General features: G+C 57.8%; 4 protein-coding genes across 4 annotated transcripts; all 4 read left to right on the top strand.

Moving 5' to 3' along the window:
* Positions 1-31: 31 nt before the first annotated feature.
* On the top strand, positions 32-2,527 carry DCS_02304 (SPX domain-containing protein; the record flags this gene model as incomplete). The annotated part of the gene is made up of 3 exons (XM_040799632.1): positions 32-692; positions 767-2,391; positions 2,456-2,527. 3 exons carry the CDS (start codon positions 32-34, stop codon positions 2,525-2,527), a joined length of 2,358 nt encoding a protein of 785 aa, XP_040660515.1.
* A 3,499-nt stretch (positions 2,528-6,026) lies between these two features.
* On the top strand, positions 6,027-8,999 carry DCS_02303 (uncharacterized protein; the record flags this gene model as incomplete). Its single annotated transcript, XM_040799631.1, has 5 exons — positions 6,027-6,056; positions 6,252-7,461; positions 7,568-7,749; positions 7,859-8,769; positions 8,903-8,999. The coding sequence occupies 5 exons, from the start codon at positions 6,027-6,029 to the stop codon at positions 8,997-8,999; spliced, it is 2,430 nt and encodes an 809-aa protein (XP_040660514.1).
* Positions 9,000-10,033: 1,034 nt separating this feature from the next.
* On the top strand, positions 10,034-12,988 carry DCS_02302 (ribitol kinase; the record flags this gene model as incomplete). Its single annotated transcript, XM_040799630.1, has 5 exons — positions 10,034-10,076; positions 10,175-10,198; positions 10,278-10,732; positions 11,009-11,134; positions 11,222-12,988. The coding sequence occupies 5 exons, from the start codon at positions 10,034-10,036 to the stop codon at positions 12,986-12,988; spliced, it is 2,415 nt and encodes an 804-aa protein (XP_040660513.1).
* Positions 12,989-13,929: 941 nt separating this feature from the next.
* DCS_02301 (nucleoporin-interacting protein NIC96) lies at positions 13,930-17,480 on the top strand (the record flags this gene model as incomplete). The annotated part of the gene is made up of 2 exons (XM_040799629.1): positions 13,930-17,025; positions 17,160-17,480. 2 exons carry the CDS (start codon positions 13,930-13,932, stop codon positions 17,478-17,480), a joined length of 3,417 nt encoding a protein of 1,138 aa, XP_040660512.1.
* Positions 17,481-19,390: the final 1,910 nt, after the last annotated feature.

Below are 19,390 nucleotides of genomic sequence, written 5' to 3'. Positions count from 1 at the left end.
ACGATAAGGACCTGCGCACACCGACGACGAGATGCGCTTCGGCCGAACGCTCCGGGCGGCCGTCTACGAACCATGGAAAGACAATTACATCGACTACGCCAAGCTCAAGGGCCTGCTGCACGAGGACAATGTCGACGACGAGGGTGTCGTGCCGTGGACGGAGGAGGACGAGAACCGGTTTTGCGACGAAATCTTCAACGTGCAGCTCGAGAAGGTCGCCCAATTCCAGCAGGAGCGTGTTGACGCCCTCAAGGTGCGCGCCGACGCGGCGTTCGAAAAGCTCAGGGAGCTCACGCCAGCCGTCGGCGAGGGCCACGGCGTTGGTCCCGACGCGTCGACGGCAAACGAGATTCAGGCGCCGGGCCTCCGGGAATTGGAACGATCGCTCGACGAAATCACCAACGAGGTGAAGGAGCTGAAGAAGTACAGCAACATCAACTACACGGGGTTCCTCAAGATGGTCAAGAAACACGATCGAAAGAGGGGCGATCGCTACAAGATCAGGCCCATGATGCAGCTGAGCCTAGCGCAGCGACCGTTCAACTCGGAGCAGGGATACTCGCCGCTGCTCAACAAGCTATCCATCATGTACTTTGCCATCAGGCAGCAGCTCGAGGGCGGGGAGCAACCGGCGCTCGACCTCGAGAGCCAGGGAGAGATGCACAACGGCGAGAAGTACACAGCTCACAAGTGTAAGCGCGACCCGTCTGCCGACTGCGTCGGCACCATTCATTCATTCAACTCGCTCACTGACAATGTCCGCCAGACTGGGTGCACCTCGACAACCTGCTCGAAGTCAAGACGCTCATCCTCCGCCGGCTCCCGACGCTCGTGTACAGCGAAAAGACGGCAAAGGAACTGGACGGCAACGACTCACCGGCCATCACGTCCCTCTACTTCGACAACGCCAAGTTCGATCTCTACTCGGAAAAGCTTGACCGGCAGTCCGAGGCCTCGTCGCTGCGACTGCGCTGGTATGGCCAGCTGAGCGGCCGGCCGGAAATATTCGTCGAGCAGAAGACGACGGACGCCAAGGGAAACAGCCAAGAGCACAGGTTCACCATCAAGGACAAGTGGGTTGGGCCGTTCTTGGAAGGCGAGTACGCGATGGAAAAGAGTGTGCAGAAGATGGAGAGGCAGGGCGTGCCGGCTGTGCAGGTCGAGAACTACAAGGCGACGGTGGCCAAGATTAAGACTTTCCTGCGGCAAAGGAAGCTGTCGCCGGTGCTGCGGGCAAACTACCGGCGGACGGCGTTTCAGAAGCCGGCGGATGACCGGGTCCGAATCTCCATCGACACGGACCTCGCGCTCATCCGCGAAGACACCATCGACGACGAGCGGCCGTGCCGCGATCCAGGCGACTGGCACCGGGCCGAGATTGACGGCTCCAACATGACGTATCCTTTCAAGAACATCAACCAGAGCGAGGTGTCCAAGTTTCCGTACGCCGTGCTCGAGATCAAGCTCAAGGAGGAGGTCGACCGCAAGCGCCCGTCGTGGGTGGAGGACCTGATGGCCTCGCACCTCGTGCACCCGACACCTAGGTTCTCCAAGTTCGTGCACGGCGTGGCCTCTCTGTTCGAGGACCACGTGAACAACCTGCCGTTCTGGCTGAGCGATCTCGAGATGGACATTCGCAAGGACCCGCTGAAGGCGTTTGAGGAGGAGGAGCAGCGTCGGGCGCAGCGGGCCGACGACGCCATGGCCGTCGGCAGTCTCATGGGCACGTTGCCGAGCTCGTACAAGATGGCGAAAAGCTCACCCGTCGACATGTCGACGCTGGCGGAGCGGATGGCGGCGGAGCCCAGGTCACCGACGTTGCCGTCTGCCGACAGGAGGGGCACGCTCGCCAACGGCGAGGAGCTGGGCGAGCCGAGCGGGACGCAGGAGCAGGAGCAGGAGCAGGAGCAGGGGTCGCAGCTTAGCAGGGGATACGGCGCGCTGTCGTCCATGCTGCCCGGCTTGTCTCTCTCCAAGTATGCGTCCGCCAGCCGGGCCCGGGCAAAGACCAAGCGGTCGCAGAGCGCTTCGCTCCCGGCCGGTGTCGTGGAGCCGACGCAGTGGATCAAGAACATGGGCGAGCTCAAGGTCGAGCCCAAGGTGTGGCTGGCGAACGAGCGGACGTTTCTCAAGTGGCAGCACATCTGCATCCTCCAGGGGGGGCTGGCCGTCGGCCTGTACTCGGCAGCGGGCGAGAACGGGTTGGCCGAGGTCATGGGGGTCACGTACGTCGCCATCGCCGCCTTCGCCGGCCTGTGGGGATACTGGATGCTCCGGGCCCGGAGAAGCATGATACTGGAGCGCAGCGGCAAGGATTTCGACAACATGTTTGGGCCCATCGTCATCAGCGTCGCTCTGATGGCCGCTCTCGTCGTCAACTTTGTATTCTCGGTGAGCAGGACAGATCCCTTACCACCTCCCCCGCTGATCGATCGCTCACCTTGCTTCCTCACAGTACCGCAAGCACACGGCCGTTGCGGACATGGGTAGCGCGGGCGAGGAGGATGTGGCATCAGCGGAGCTATGAGGCGGCCGGTTGTGTATGATGATGGCGAAGTCGCGGTGCAGTGTCGCGATGAGAGCGTTGCGAGATGGAACAGCAAGCATCATGGAGCGTGGAGTTGGGGCACGGCATTGGCCTCGGGAGGTTTGGATTGGATCGCCGATGGGGTCGCAGGAGGGGGAGATTCTCATCATGGCATGCCGCTGCGAACATGAGCCAATGAACATTATGGCAGATCTTGGGGGGGAGGGGGTCCGTCCTTGTTGGCCGCACTTGTGCGTTTGCTGTTGCCCGTGCGGCTTCTTTTCCATCTTGGTCTTGCGGAACAAAGACTGAAATAGCTGAATAGTGCTGCTGAACTGCCGTCGAGCTGGTATCAACTGCCATCAAGCTGCCACGGAAAGGCTGTCGAGCTGCTATCGAACCGCTGTCGCACAGGCGGCTTGTTGGGGGAGGGGGAGGGGGAGGGGAGGGGGGGCGAGGGCAGTGGAGATCCATTCCAGTTTGAAGCCGAGTGCTCGAGGCGATTCAACAGTTCGGTTGGAGCATTGAACAGGGAAGGAGTGCTGGCACGGCGGTTGATACGACGGTTGTACGACGGTTGAAAGGACGTAGAGGTTGGGTGCTGAAAGCGAACGGATGTTGTGAAACGGATTTGTTCAACAATTGCACAGCATCGGGCGAGCCGGGCGTGTGACGGTAAAGATAAAAACAATGTCTAGACCACCGATGACTGCCAGCACTTGAGCAATCGCCTCGTCGTAGCCGCAGACGGTTTAGATCGGTCACGTCGTCCGTACTGAATACGTATACCGGTGTGGCACCAAGTGACAGACGCCTACTGGTATTACTGAATTAAACTGTCGACAGGTACGAATCGGAGCGTTGCAACCGCGTCAACATTCTACTGTTTTGTTAGGTACTAATCGTGCCACGCCCCACTTTTCTGGCCCTCGGATTCCTCGCACCACCAAAGGTGGTGCTCACCACCGTAGCGCATACATCACCGTAACGCACACTTTTTTATTCAATTATCTTCAATTACGAATATCTTTACAACTACAATAGCTATAAATTCCAAATCTATTGAATCACGTACCCAAGCAGCTATAGATTATATAGCTAAGTTTCCTGATGCTAAAGTTACCTCAGTTGCCCGAGAATTCAATATCTCTCGCTATCGCCTCCAACGACGGATTTCAGGTATTGGTCCTAAGACCAGTAAACAAGGCCACAATACCAAGTTATCTCGGCCAGAAGAAAAGGCATTATGTCGATATATCGATAGGCTTAACTCTACCAACTTTGCAGTACGACCAGAGTTTATTACGGATGCTGCAAATTACATACTTTAAGAGAGGTTATCCTCAACTTCATTAGCCCCTGCCCTAACTGTCGGAAAGAACTGGACTACTCGGTTTATTTAACGGCATGCATATATAAAGCAACGCCAGAAGAAGCTTAATTCGAATCGCTAAGCCTCTAAGGATGTAGAGAGAGTTATAGCCTACTTTCAACAGCTACAAAAGGTAATTAAAGAAGAAGGTATCCCTCCTGCTGATATCTGGAATATAGATAAAACAGGCTTCCGAATTGGGGTTAGCAAAGACCAGTTTATTGTAACGAAAAGAAAGAGGGCTTATTTCTTTAGTATGCCTGAAAATAGGGAGTTAGCAATAGCAATTGAGGCTATCTCTGCTAATGGACGATATATACCTGCCTTCCTTATACTAACTGGCCAGCTTTATATGTTACAGTGGTATAGCGTACGAGAGCTTTATGATAATACAGCTATTGCTTTATCAGCTAGCGGCTATTCAAATGACCAATTAAGCCTCCAGTGGATTCAACACTTCGATCGTTATGCATCTGCAACTAGTAGCAAACGCCTACTAATCTTAGACGGCCACGGATCGCATCATACAATTGAATTTATTTCCTTTTGCGAAGAAAGGAACATTATCCCTTTTGCAATACCACTACATCTTACGCATATTTTGCAACCGCTTAATGTAGCTGTTTTCCAGCCATTAAAGCACTACTACGCAAAGGCTCTTGACTTTGCAGTCCGTGATGGCCTTACTAATATTACAAAGCTGGATTTCCTCTCAATAATCCAAGGGGTTCGAAAACAAGCCTTTAAACGCACTACAATACTATCAGCATTCAAAAGGACTGGTATCTCTCCATTGAACCCTCAATTGGTTATTCAGGCAATCCAATTAAGGGTACCAAAGACTCCTTCCCCTGACCCTGTTATACCTAGTTCCTCGAACTTTTCAACACCAGTAACGCTACGGTAAGTTATTAAGGTTACTGACCGGATTGAGGAGGCAATGAATAATAAAAATAAGGTCCTTGATGATACCTTTAACTATAACCTTGGTCGTTTAATTCGAGGATCCTTGACTATAGCTATAGAGCTAATCCAACTAAAGAGGGACCTCTCACGAACAAAGAAGGCAGAAAGAGCTCAACAATTACGTCGGGCCTTAAAGAATAAGGTCCTTAAGTCTGGCGGTATCCTTATAGTTAAAGATGGTCGTCAAATGGTAGAGTTAAAGGCATCTAACGATCTTGCTCGAGCGCGCAAGCTAATTGAGGTCGCGGAACGAAAAGCACATAATACAGCAAAAAGGGTATTTTTTGAAGCTGCAAAGAAGGTACGAAAATGGCGGAATGAAGGAGTATTAGATTATCTTCAGATCTGCGATAAAAGTGGCGGTCTTTGTAGTGTAAAACGCGGTTGAATTTGAATCTATCATCAAAGTGTGCGTTACGGTGATGTATGCGCTACGGTGGTGAGCACCACCTTTGGTGGTGCGAGGAATCCGAGGGCCAGAAAAGTGGGGCGTGGCACGATTAGTACCTGCTTGGGACCGCGCCAATACCGGCCAATACCAGTGCCAACATCGGTACCGTATTCCTCCGTACGTACCTACCAAGTCGTTGCTACTTACTGTTGGGAGTACGGAGTACCACCCTACATAATTACTACCTAGGTATCGACCTGAATTACCTCGGAATTTACCTACCTTGCCGCTCAGTAGGTACCTAACCTGCCTATTTATCGATTTTCCTTCTTCGCTGCTACTCCGTTCGTGGTAGTACTTTCCATTATACCCAATACGCTTGGGAAGGTGTGCCCCTTGCCTGTCTGCGCTGCCTGCCCCTTGGTTGCTCACACACCGCTACGCTGGGTGGTGGTGGTGGTGGTGGTGGTGGGCGGCGCCTATTCATCCGACGCCGTTGATTGATCATTATTCACACCTTTGTTCGTTGGTTCATTCAACTCATTTTCTTCATTCGGTTCGCTCGCTCGTTCATTCAGTGGTTCAATCAACCGCCCTTCCTGACGGAAGCAACAGTGCCCTGGAGCACGGCAAGGCGTCAAGACACAGAAGCGCCAGTCGCGTTAGGGTTCAGTCGCTGGACGAGCCAGCGGCCTGTTCCCGTGAACTGACGACGGCGGAGGATGGAAACTTGCCCCTTCGAGGTTTGTTAGCTGCCACCGAAACTAGGCATGGATGAGGACGACGGGAAGAGGAAGAAGGTGAGCTTCTTGGGAAGCTTGCTGCGGAGTGGCACTCTGGCGATTCAAGGAACAAAGGTGGGATATATTCCTCCCCTGTGGACGTCAAGGGTGGTGTGGCTTCTTGATTGGTGATGCGGATTTCTTTTCATCATCAAATCTCTAGTAGTCCATTGCTCATGCCATCCGCATTTTCTCCGTGCTGACGCCTCACAGGGTAAACAGATTGGGGGCAAGTCTGATGGCCGCGAGCGCCATGGCAGGCCGACGCGCAGGACGCGTGCCGAGCTTGCGCAGGCCCAGGAGCAACGACGGGCACGGCAGCGGTCGAGGCGCTTGAAGACGGAGAAGGGATCGGAGCTCGTGCCGGACCCGTTCTTGCGAGAGGCAATGAGCCGGAGCCGGAGCCGGAGCCGCAAGGACAAGAGCAGGGACCAGGACGAGGACGGCGACAGGGGTAGGGAAGCGGCAAACGGCCCTCGCGCTGGCGGCAGCGACAGCAGCCGGCGACTTGAGTCTTACCATCCTCACCCCACGCAGTGGCCGCCCAGGGGCTTCGGCAGCGATGATCAGCTTTCGCGAGAGCAGGCCATCATGTTTGTCGGTCAAGGGGCACCGGTTCACCTGGGACACAAGAGGGCGATCCCTCACGCGTCGGATGAGCATTACGCCCTGTACGCGACGACGTCGACCTTGAGCGCCCCTACTAACGGGAGCTCGAACTGGAACGGGAACGGGAACGGGCGTGACGGCGGCAACGACAGCCGTACCATGGCCCCCATGACGCTGCGAATCCTAGGCCACAATGGGGGCGAACTCTTCCCCTGGCAGACGCTCGAACAACCGAGCTGCGCGTTCCTTTATGGCCAACGACCAGGAACCATCACCCTCAACCAGTGGGTGACGATGGCGAGCGCGATGCCCTTGAGCCTTGCTCTGCGGGACTCGGCCGTAGAGCCGCGGCCGATGGAACTCGGCCAGATCTTTGCGAGGCTGCGAGAGCTGCAGGTCAACGGTCTCGAGGACGACGATGTCGACCTCCTCTACCGCAACCTCTACCGACGCATGCTCCGCGACCCCGACCGCCGACTCCGTCCGCACAGGACCCTCGACCGGCAGATCACCGACCTCATCCTCGTGCTTTCGCGGCCCGACTGGATCGACTTTACGCAGCCGAGGAACCAGGTGGCGACCCGCTTCATCCTCGACCGGCGCGAGTCCAACGCTGATCGCTTCCGCCTCTTCTTTCATCAACTACTGCTGAGCATGGAGTTGCAGCTGCGCATCCACTCACCCCAGCACGGAGACGAGGCCAAGGAGAAGCTGCTGCGCCAGTTGCCGCCCACCATTCTCTGGAGCATGGCCCTCGCGAGCCGCTGGAGGGAGAACGTGCGAATTGACGAATACGGCGACGAGCCGGACAAAGGTGAGTAAGGAATGAGCCCGCCCCCTCGACCTCAAGTCCATCGTTTCATTACCCTGCTCCGAGCTGGCTGAATTGTCGACTGACTGATGTTGACCTTTGCGTGCAGTGAAGCTGCGGTACAAAGCCAGGAAGCGTCAGGTCAAGGCTATCAAGCGCTTCGCCAGGGTCATGAAGTGGCCCAATCTGGCCGAGACGCTGGAGAAGGTTGACGAGAAGGACGGAAACGGCTGTTTGGACGCCATCAGCTCGGATACCTTTGCATTTTTCAGCGGGTTTGTGCTGCCGGGCGTACGTGGGAACCCCCCCCCCCGCGCCTCCCTTCCTTTCGTTCTTGCTGCTGCTCTCGCGCTCCGATGACGATGGTTCCATCTCTAGTTGACTTTTGCTAATGTCGCAGCCATCGTTTCCTTTCCTCGTCATGAATGCTCTCATCGACCTGGACCCGGATCCGGCGACGGATAACCTCGCCTTGCTCTCCCACACCAACCCCCACTGCGGCTTTCAGTATCGTAATAGCCATACGTACTGGTCGGCAAGCTGCATCGTCGGCAAGGTGCTCGCGCCGACCTGCCGCAGCGTCGCCGGCTGGATCGGGCCCGGTCGTCCCACGACCGACCTTGGCCGCTCCGAGATGGCCCGTATCCGGAGCCGGCCGGTACGGCAGCAGCCGCGGCTGCGACCAGAAGACGTGGAGAACATGGAGGAGAGGTCCGACCCCCTAGGTCCCGCCGCGGAGTCGCAACTCTACCCCGTTGCCGACTACGAGCTCGTGCGACCGCAGACGGACTCGGGCTTCGTCATTGACACGCTGCGGATCGAGCGCCTCATCTTTGCGCCCGTACTGCCGGCACCGGCACCAATGCCGACCGAGGCCGATGCTCGTCGTGGGCCCGGCTTGTTCGACGCGTCGGTCCAGTTCGCCATCGACGGGCTCTCGTGGCCGCTGCGGCTCATGTACGACGTCTCTTTCATCTCCTCCCGGTCGTGCTCGGGCGGACCCCATCCATTGTTCTTCGACTATGTGTTCGAAACGGTCAGCGTCAACGATGTGGTGCACGTACGCGACTGGGGAAGGCGCCGACACGGCACCTCGTCGCAGACGACCTGCACGACGCCTCGGCCCTGTCCCACCTCGCCGAGTGCCGAGGGACACCGATGCGGTGGGGGCGAAGACGAATATGACGACGACGACGATGAGAAAGTGCTCGTCATCGAAGCCTTTGGCGTGCGTGACAACGAAGTGCTCGCTAGAGCGTGGTGCTCGCATTGGGGGCTAAGTGCCGTGGTGGCCGACATTGGGCAGACATGGTATGTCGTCCCCTCGCTACCATTCCCTTGCCCTGCCTTGCCTGTCCTTACCTTCCCTTGCCTTACCTTCCCTTCCTTTGTTGTTTATGACTTTTGTCGCCGTGTTGAAATTGGAGCTGACGCTGCTGGATAGCATGGCATGCGCCATACGAGAGGCGTACGCTGCGACACTGACAGTAATTATCCTTGTCGACGACAGGCTCGTCGAGAAGGACGAGGCCGACGATTGACGAATATTACCAGTGGGACTGTTATAAACAGGCGTTGGGTGGGTGCTCGGGCATCTATATTTTTTTTGGTGGTTGTTTCTAATGTGTCGATGGGTTACAGGGTAGGGCCCCAGAAGTGAGGGGGCGAGGGTTCGTCGAATTGGATGCAATGCAAATAGTACATTACAAGTCTCTCTCTAATGGTTCTTGTGCCAGCTGGTGCCCTTAACGTGGATGGAATTGGCCGTAATTATTTTCCTCAACGTGTTATTTATGTTGTTTCTTGCTATCAGAGGTGCGGGAGGTCGCTGTCGTTGGGTGACAGTAGATAATCAGCCGGCTGATGTCAGCGCACGCCCACCACAGGCACACGCGACCCGTGGTGTTCGGAGTGCTGGTACGGTCGCTGTCGGTACAGGAGGAATTACGTCGAGTTCGACTCGAAAGATTAATACCAAGTACCAGCCTCATCTCCGGCTCGGCCGGCGAGGGTGTAATAAAGTCTACCTTGCACCGACGGTTACAGACACGCAGCCACAGTGACCGTGTGCTGACCTGGTTAGTACTCGGCAGGAGGAAGCACTTGAAGAGCACCAACCCAATGTACGCACAAGTCATCAGTCTATTAATAATTAACCCTGCGCTGTGATGAATTTAAAACAAGGTATTGCAGTGGACTGATTACATCAGGCTCGAAGGCATATCGAGATCGAGACAATTTGAAGTTTAGCGATTCGCATGTCACCTCACTAAATGGATGGTTGCCAAGCAATGGACGGACAGCACAAGTAGCTTGTACGAGATGATAGCGAAAATTGCCTCAACCAACAAAATGGCGCATGTCCATCATCTGTAGACAGGAGAATCCCAAGATATATATCATGTACTTGTAATGGTAGGGACGGAGTTGATGCCATTTGCAATGTATGTAATTATGGTTGCATGCACATGTAGGGGTACTCTGTAATAGTTAAATGGTACTTTAGGGAGCACGGAGTAATACCTGTGTTAAGGCATGGGAATAGGGTCTCGTCTCGCCCACAAATACCCCCATGATGACAGCACCAGCGGACCGGGCGGTGCCCAATGACCCAATCCGTCCCTCCTCCTATGTTGTGCCGCCGCCACCCCGCTACCGCCCCGGCAGAGGGCCCATAACGCGAACCTAAGTAAGTCTGTTCTAACTGTTGATACAGAGTACCAGAAGTATCTACGGATAGGTACTGTTACCTAGCCATGGAACTATGGAACTAGTAGAACAGCTTGCTTCTAAGTAGGTACTATACTAACTAATTATAGTGAGCTGCGCCAAGGACGGCGCACTTGACCGCCTGGACGTCTTGCGTCATCGAGTCGAGCCAAAAATCACCAAGCCCAACCAGGTCATAGAGCGAATAGAGTTATCCCATCTGCCTCACCTCCTCCCCCGTTCCCTCATTCTACCTCTCTCGTCTCTACCTCTCTCGTCTCTACCTCTCTCGTCTCTACCTCTCTCGTCTCTGCTTCTCTCGTCTCTTCCTCTCTCGTCTCTTCCTCTCGCCACAATACCTGCCGTCTCTCAATTCGTCCCGTTCCGTCCCCTCCCCTCCCCTCCCCTCTCAACCCACACCGCGCTGTCCGTGTCGGCTGGGTGGTGGACGATTTGCGACTTCGCTGCTGCTTCCATCCCGCTGCTGCTCTGCTCCATGGCGAGTCTCCACTCAAGGACCGCCTCCGATGGGCTCCCGCCCGTGAGAGGGCCGACCAATACGTTGGTACGTAACGAAACACAATTCCGTTTCCGCCTGCCGGCCTCCGCCTGTCGGCCTCCGCATGCTCGTGACTCTTTTCGACGAGCGGCAATTGTACGAGTCCAGCTCACGCATGTGCACTTTTGGACGTGCAGGAAGGCAGTGTCGGTCTGTATGCAGTAGTGCTGGCAGCAGACCAACGTTCCGCAACCGTTGCTGCGGCCAAACACAACGCCGGCAGCACACCCACGCCTTCAGCTGATGAACTGCCTGCCTAACGTGTGCCATGCCTGATCGTAGGACTACTACATTGGCGTCGACGTCGGCACAGGCTCTGCCCGAGCCTGCATCATCGACCAGACGGGCGACATCAAGGCGCTGGCGGCCGAGGATATCAAGCTCTGGCAGCCGCAAACTGGCTACTATGTACGTTGTCGAGCAGCACCCGCTCCCCCCCCCCCCACTCCCCCTCCCCAATCTCGCTGAGACATATCTCATCGAGGCCACGTGCAGGAGCAATCGACAACGGACATCTGGCAGCGCATCTGCGAGTGTGTCCGCCGCGTCGTCGGCGAGTCCAACATTGACCCCTCCCGCATCAAGGGCATCGGCTTCGACGCGACCTGCTCCCTGGCCGTCTTTGCCGACGACGCCGACGAACCCGTTTCCGTCACCGGACCCGATTTCGTCAACGATGGCAACGACCGCAACGTCATCCTCTGGCTCGATCACCGTCCCGTTGCCGAGACGGACAAGATCAACAGCACCAACCACAAGCTCCTCCGCTACGTCGGCGGCAAGATGAGCATCGAGATGGAGATTCCCAAGATCCTCTGGCTCAAAAACAACATGCCGCCCGCCCTCTTCAACCGCTGCAAGTTTTACGATCTCGCCGACGCCCTCACCCACCTAGCGACGGGCAACGAAGCGCGGAGCTGCTGCAGCACCATCTGCAAGCAGGGCTACGTCCCCGTCGGCGTCGATGGCAGCCAGAAGGGGTGGCAGCCCGACTTCTTCGACGCCATCGGCCTCGGTGACTTGGCCGACGATGATTTTAAAAAGATGGGCGGCATCCACGGCCTCGTACGTCGCTCCCCTCCCCTTCCTGTCTCCCTCGTGCCGCCTCATCGACCCGACCGACGCGGCAAAGGTCGATCCGCCCGCACGACCGCCCCGCTGACCGAGCGGCAGAACGGTTCGTACTATAGCGCCGGCGAGTGCGTCGGCACCCTCAGCCGACAGGCCGCCTACCAGCTCGGCCTCCCCGTCGGCGTCGCCGTCGGGAGCGGTGTCATCGACGCCTACGCCGGCTGGATCGGCACCGTCGGTGCCAAGGTCGACCTCGGTTCCGACGAGCTCAACGCCAACGTCCCCCACAACGACCTGTCCCAGGCATTCACTCGACTCGCCGCCGTCGCGGGCACGTCGACCTGCCATCTGGCCATGTCCAAGCACCCCGTCTTCGTCCCCGGCGTATGGGGCCCCTACCGCGACGTCCTGCTGCCGGATTACTGGCTCGCCGAGGGCGGACAATCCGCCACCGGCGAGCTGCTTCGCCACGTCCTCGACATCCATCCGGCCTACCATGAGACCTGCGCCCTCGCCAAGGCCGAGGACAAGCACATGTACGACTTCCTCAACGCCCACCTCGCATCCATGGTCGAGAAGCAGAACGCGCCCGCCATTCCCTACCTTGCCCGTCACCTCTTCTTCTACGGCGACCTCTGGGGCAACCGGTCGCCCGTGGCCGACGCGAACATGAAGGGATCCATGGTCGGCATCGACAGCGACAAGAGCACCGACAACATGGCGCTGTGGTACTACGCCACCATGGAGTTTATCGCCATGCAGACGCGTCAGATCGTCGAGTCGATGAACAAGGCCGGCCACGAGATCTCCTCCATTTTCATGTCCGGCTCCCAGTGCCAGAACCCCGTGCTCATGAGCCTCATCGCCACCACCTGCCGCATGCCCGTCCTGATCCCGCGCTATGTCCACGCTGCCGTCGTCCACGGCGCCGCCATGCTGGGCGCCAAGGCCGCCTCGAGCCAGCGTCGAGACGACGGCGCCTTCGACGAGGCCGAGACGCTGTGGAGCATCATGGATCGCATGAGCAAGCGCGGCAGGCTCGTCGAGCCCAATGCCGACGCCGGCGAGAAGGCTCTGCTTGACGCCAAGTACGAAATCTTCCTCGACATGTGCCAGTCACAGCAGAGGTACCGCAGGAGGGTTGATGAGGCCGTCGAGAAGTGGGCGGCCGAGTTTGGCGGTGATAAATAATGAACGAAAGGAAATCAAGCAAAACCATGAATGATTAGAGGAACGAATTCATGCATCCGTTCAACACCATCCTCCCTCCCTGTACACGATGTATATCCTGCTCGGACCAATGGAAACTCTGCATGACGAGGAGAGCACTATTGGTTGATGAGTGAAAGTTGCTCCATGCCACGGCCACGCCTTCGTCTTGCGCATGGAGTGGTACCCTGTGCACCTTTTGAGCAGTTTGAGTGTTGACTACGGCCTTTGCGTGTACACGAGATGAGGTGACATTTTATGGACAGTGTATTGTTGAGATTTCCCGATGGAGGAGAAAGAGCCCACTATAATGCGGCCGATTCTATTTTATGTACGAATTCTATTACCCCTGTGCCTTTCCGGAAACGCATTCATCGTTGGCCAAGTTCGAGGCTCGAGACGGTTCGTGGATGGAGATGGTCCCGAGCTTGCCAGCTAGACCAAGCACACGCTGAACATCCACGCACCTACACTTTTTGTTTCTGCCTCTTTCATCATTCTCCCATCATCCATGCCCCCCCTCCAAAAAAAAAAATCTAGCCAAGGGTTGTGTGCATTCTTGAAAATGCTCCATGTTTTGACATCAAGGACGCTTGATTATGGCCGTGTTGTGATGTGACGTTGGGAGGCTTTGTTTGTCTGCGCAGCCTCGCGGACCGCTCATTGGCCAGAGCTCCAAGCCTGCACCAGCCTTGTCGCTCTAAAATTCTTGGGCAAGACGCGTGATGTCGTTAACTATTCGACCTGCGCTTCCATTTCACCTACCCTTCTCTCCCAATTCCTCGCCTTTGTACCACGCACAACAACCTTGAAGCGCGCGCGAGCATTCGCTCCTTTCCCTCGTTCGCTCGCCAGCCTTGTCCCCACGCCTCGACCGAAGCTTTCTGTCGTGCCATCGACCCTGGGAACTCGGAACGCTCGCCATGTCGCTCTTTGGGTCGACGGCTACCGGCGGCGGCGGTCTGTTTGGACAGTCGCAGAACCAACCGCAGGCCCAGCAGAGCACAGGAGGAGGCTTGTTTGGACAGCCGCAGCAGAGCAGGCCTGCGGCTGGCGGACTGTTTGGTGGATTGTCGACGACAACGCAGCAACCGCAAACTCAACAGCAGACGTCCAGCGGTGGACTGTTTGGCCAGCCACAAATTCAGCAGCAGCAGACGATGACGGCTTCATCTGGCGGAGGTCTGTTTGGGCAGTCGACGGCACAGAATCAGCAGCAGCCAGCCGCCGCTGCCGGAGGCAGCCTCTTTGGCCAGGCGACGACCCAGAACCAACAGCAGCCCTCGCTCTTCGGCGCCTCGACGGCGAAGCCTTCCATTTTTGGCGCGACGACGACGAGCATGAATGCTCAACCGCAGCAGGGTGGCACTGCGTTCGGGGGCAGCATGCTGGGTGGGAGTCTGCTCGCCAACCCAGCCCAAAATGCTCCCCCCCCGCAACAACAGCCGCAGCAACAGCAGACCCAACAACCGGCCGGTGCCTATTTCGACAGCCTTTTCGCCAAGTCGCAAAAGGACACTGGCGGCAAGGCGGCGATGGAAGACCTCCCCAGCCTCGAGCTCGGCCTCGGCGATCTTCGTCACCGGCTGAGAAAGCTTCAGTCGAAACCGAGCGAGAAGCTCATGGATGGCAAGGCCCACTACCTCCTGGCCGCTTCGGGCGTCGATCCCAGTGCGGCCGCCAAGGATCTCGGCTTGCTGGAGGTGCAAGGAGGACGGGCCGAGCGAGCTCACGGATCTGCGCCAACCGAGATCGACGTCGAGACCTATCTTTCGAACCTGCAAACCAAGACGACATTGAGCATGATCGCCGACGGCCTCGAGCGCTCGGTGCGAGACTTTGACAACTTTCTCGACGACAACGTGGCCATGGAATGGGACGCCCAACGGAAGCGCATCTATCAACACTTTGGCATCAAGCCCCGGGAAGACCTCGCGACGACGAGCAAGGAGTCGCACCCGGGCTTCGGCCGATCGCGCCGGAGCAAGGTCCAGGCGGGTGCGGCCTCGCGCGCCGGCCGCAACAGCATCTTGGGCAACTCGATGATGCAGCGCTCCGTCATCGGCAACCCGAGCCGCATCGGCGCCCACCAACCAGGCTTTTCCGACGTCGACCTCTCCTCCGACACCCTTGGCGCCCTCAAGACCCGTGGCGGGACCGAGGATCGTGCCGTCCGCGAGAGGCAGGCGAAGCTGGCGGAGAAGGTTCGCAACCTCAACGCTGCACGCCTCATGAAGCGACCCTATCCCCTCTTCGCCGAGCTCGGAGAGGTCGAGCAAAAATCGAACGAGCCCCACGCGCCCCACGTCCTCGAGGCGTACCGAGCCATGATCGAAATCGTCGGCGAGGACGCCGAGGCCGAGACGTCGCTCAACGAGGCGACGGCCCGGGAGCGTCAGTTCGCGCACATGTACCTGGACGAGAACCCCAACTCGGCTCAGTCGGTCTCGATGAGGAAGCGCATCCTCCAAGGCTCCAACCGCTTCCTCGAAAGGCAGTTCCTGCGCGAGGTCGAGTCCCTCATAGCCAAGCACCCGCACGAAGCCAAGCTCGGCGGCCTGCCCGACATCACGAGCAAGGTCAAGGCCTACATCCGCCTGCGGTCGGCCCGGAAGGACCTCGTGCCCGACAACACGGACCTCCAGCAGATCCAGGGCGAGTACGTCTGGGCCGTCGTCTTTTACCTCCTGCGCTCGGGCCACGTCAACGAGGCGGCCCAGTACGTCAACGACAACAGCAACCAGTTCAGGGGCATCGACCGCACCTTTGCCACCTACCTCAACAACTACGCCGCGAGCGAGGACCGGCGGATCACGAACCGCAAGCTGCTCGATCGCTGCACGAACGAGTACGTCCAGCGATCGCGCAACGCGCCCGACAACTCCATCGACCCCTTCCGCATGGCCTGCTACAAGGTCATCGGACGCATCGAGCTGAGCAACCGCAACCTCGACGGCCTGAACACCGACATCAACGACTGGGTCTGGCTCCAGTTCAACCTCGCCCGGGAGGGGGACAAGACGGTCGAGATGGCCGGCGAGTCGTACGGCCTCGCCGAGCTGCAGTCCAGCATCCGCGAGATCGGACTCAAGCACTTCCCCAAGGCGAGCGCCGAGGACACGACCAACGGCAGCTTCGGCATGTTCTTCTACCTCCAGATCCTCTCGGGCATGTTCGAGGACGCCGTCGCCTACCTGTACCCCTTCTCCTACGTCGACGCCGTCCACTTCGGTCTCGCGCTCGGCTACTACGGCCTCCTGCGGCCGAGCGATCCCGTCTCGGCCTCGAACGACCTCCGCAGCCACAGCGTCAAGAACCTGCCTCAGATCAACTTTGGCCGCATGCTCGGCTACTACACGAGGGACTTCCGGGCCGCCGACGTCGTCTCCGCCGTCGACTACCTCGCGCTCGTGTGCCTGAACCGGGATCTCGGCGGCGAGGCGGGGCAGCGGCACGGCAGCCTCTGCCACGAGGCCCTGCGCGATCTCGTGCTCGAGACGCGCGAGTTCAGCAAGCTCATCGGCGACATCCGGCCGGACGGCCGCCGGATCCGCGGCATTATCGAGGAGCGCGGGCCGCTGATCGGGCTCGACGACGAGGACGACTTTGTCAACACGGTGACGCTGCAGGCGGCGAGCTTCGCCGACGAGAACGGGCGGACGACGGACTCGGTGCTGCTCTACCACCTCGCCGGCGAGTACGACAGCGTGGTGGCCATCGTCAGCCGTGCGCTGAGCGAGGCCATCTCCCTCGAGATCGGCGAGGACCCGATGCGGCTGATGCCGGTGAAGCCGAGGGCGGCGGGCGAGGAGGCGCAGGGGCAGCAGGGCAGCAGCCTCAGCCTCGCGTCGATCGACGACCCCGTCGAGCTGGCCCGGACCATGATGGCCATGTACGAACGGGACGCCATGTTCTACCGGAAGATTCAGGACCAGAACAAGGTCGCCTGCCGGGTGCTGCTGGAGATGAGCATCATCAAGAAGCTCGTCGAGGCGGGCCAATGGGCTCAGGGCTTGGACGTGAGTCACCCACGAACGAAGCGAACCCCCTCCCCCCCCTTCCCAACTCCGACCCCAACTCCCAAAGAAATAAGAGGGACCGAAGGAGAGGGAACGGAAACGCGGCGAAGAGCGTGAGCTGACGAGGGATGCAGAAAATTCGAGGCCTCGAGATCCTGCCTCTGGAAGCGGCGGGCGACGCGAGCACGGTTCGGGCGTACGCGTCCAAGTTCTCGGGCCTGTCGCAGCCGGTATCGATCAACGTGCCGAACCTGCTCATGTGGACCATCATCTGCTGCACGCGGCAGCGGGAGCAGCTCTCCAACGGACAGTTCAGCGGCAACGAGGGGACGAGACTGATGATGGCGGAACAGCTGAAGCAGATGACGCTGGACCTGACGACGTACACGAGCCAGCTTCGGTACCGGTTCCCGCCGCACCTGCACGAGGCTCTGGCAAGGGCGTCGGCCGAGTGAGCCCGCCCTCACGTTCCTGTTGCTTTTTCGGTGCATGGGCGGGCAACGAACGCCACCAGTGTGCAGATAGCGTGCCACCACGGAGTCCGCTGGGCTCCCAAAGTAAACACTGTCCATGGCTATTCCTTTCTTTCACGGCATCGAGACGAAGCGACAATGCATATTCCTTGGTCAGCCGTGCATGACGGCTATGCCGTTCCGAAGGCGGGTGGAGCCGCAGGTAATATCATTTTTACCATTAAGTAAGTACTGTATACCGCCGGCATCATCGTATAGCTGTGCCACGTGGATCGATCGAAGTACTATAATAGCACGGTGATTTATTATCTCGTATCGTAGCGTCGCACACGATACGAACCGGCGGTATTCAAACCAACCTTCAGCACCACGAATTGCATGGACACTTACTGACTACATCACGTCTGCGGACAACAATCCATGCCCGCGTGCATGTACTCTACTCGAGCACACTTGCGGAGAATAAGCATAGTACCAGCACGGACCTGTATCCGTACCGCGTTGCTGGTTGTACCGTCAACAACGTATCACCTCACGTTTGAGTGTTTGGCTCGTGTTTCGAGCTCGGTGTTGATACTCCCATCTTGCCCTCCTGGCGCACAGCACACCTATCATTGCAGGATGGTAAACAAGTGCCACGGCCCTCGTCGCTTGATTCTTCCATATGATGAATAAGCTGTGCATGTGCCGACGGGAACGAGGCAGGATAACGAGCGGGAGGAGAAAATCAACCGATGTTCTCTGCCGAAGGCGAAACGGGACATGAAGGGTATGGGACGGCGGCGTGGCGTATGGCCTATAGCCATCTCATCTCAAGCAAGCGGTCCGACTTGCCACGACCACGGCTCGGCGTGAGGGCTAGTAGGTGTGCATGCGTAGGCGTGGTGCGGACCATGACGAGTCCCTGCACCCCATTTTCCAGCACCAGTGCAGTTCGTGTCCACTCGTAAGGGTACAGGCACGGAGCACGAGGACGCTAGATGTACGATTCTCCTCTTGCTAACCCAAGGTGGACAGTGGCAGATCCTCCTTGCTCCATGGACTGCAGCCGCCTTGCTGCCGCCCATGTCCAAGTGAGGCTTGGCAACACGGGCACCTTGAGCGGTGGGCGACGCTCGTACGAGTACTGTACCACGTAGGATGCAGTGCGACTTTGTACCGTGCCCGTGGCAGTTGTGGATGCGCAAAATTACGTCAAAAATATGAGCGAGCAAGCGCGCACTGCATATCCGTGCTTGCTGTAATAATACTCCCTACTCCGTACTTGTGCGTGAACTCGAAATCAAAACCAGAACCGAGCCTGGACGGCAAACACGTCGGATCCGTCGGAACGGAGTGGCCTGGGCCGAAGGGTTGCCCGTACCAAGGGACTGACGGTACCGTGCACTGACAGTACCGTGCAGAGAACGGCAAGACACTGCCGCAGCACATGTACACTGGTATGTAGGTGTACGGGCTCGAGCAGGCGGACTGTAGGCGTACATGTGCATGCAGTGAGTCGGTGTTCCGCACGTACTCGCGACAACCCCGTAATTACTTGTGCTCAGTACTGTAAACGCATGTGTTGTTGGCGAAAACGTAATAATCGGAGGCTATGTTGGCCACGTAAGTACTCCGTACTGTACTTGTACTCTACAATAAGTACTTACATGTACTTAAGTACTCTATACAACCAAGTACGTTCAGTAAGTACAGTACAGTACGGGGTGCTGTACAGTGACTACTTACGGAGTTCCTGTTCGTGTACTCCGTCCTACTACCTACCTCGTATAGGGGTTGGCGTACAGTGTACAAAACACTGTACGAGCATGTATCGACTGCGAGTAGGCGTACGCCTGCTCCGTGCTCCTGCATCCTCCGCTGCTCCGCAGGGTCCGTGGCAACGAGCAGTG

The sequence above is a fragment of the Drechmeria coniospora genome, chromosome 01 (genome assembly GCF_001625195.1).
Source record: "Drechmeria coniospora strain ARSEF 6962 chromosome 01, whole genome shotgun sequence".
NCBI classification, from domain to species: Eukaryota; Fungi; Ascomycota; class Sordariomycetes; order Hypocreales; family Ophiocordycipitaceae; genus Drechmeria; species Drechmeria coniospora.
The sequence above is the reverse complement of the archived record's forward strand: the minus strand, read 5'-3'. Positions and strand labels throughout refer to the sequence as shown.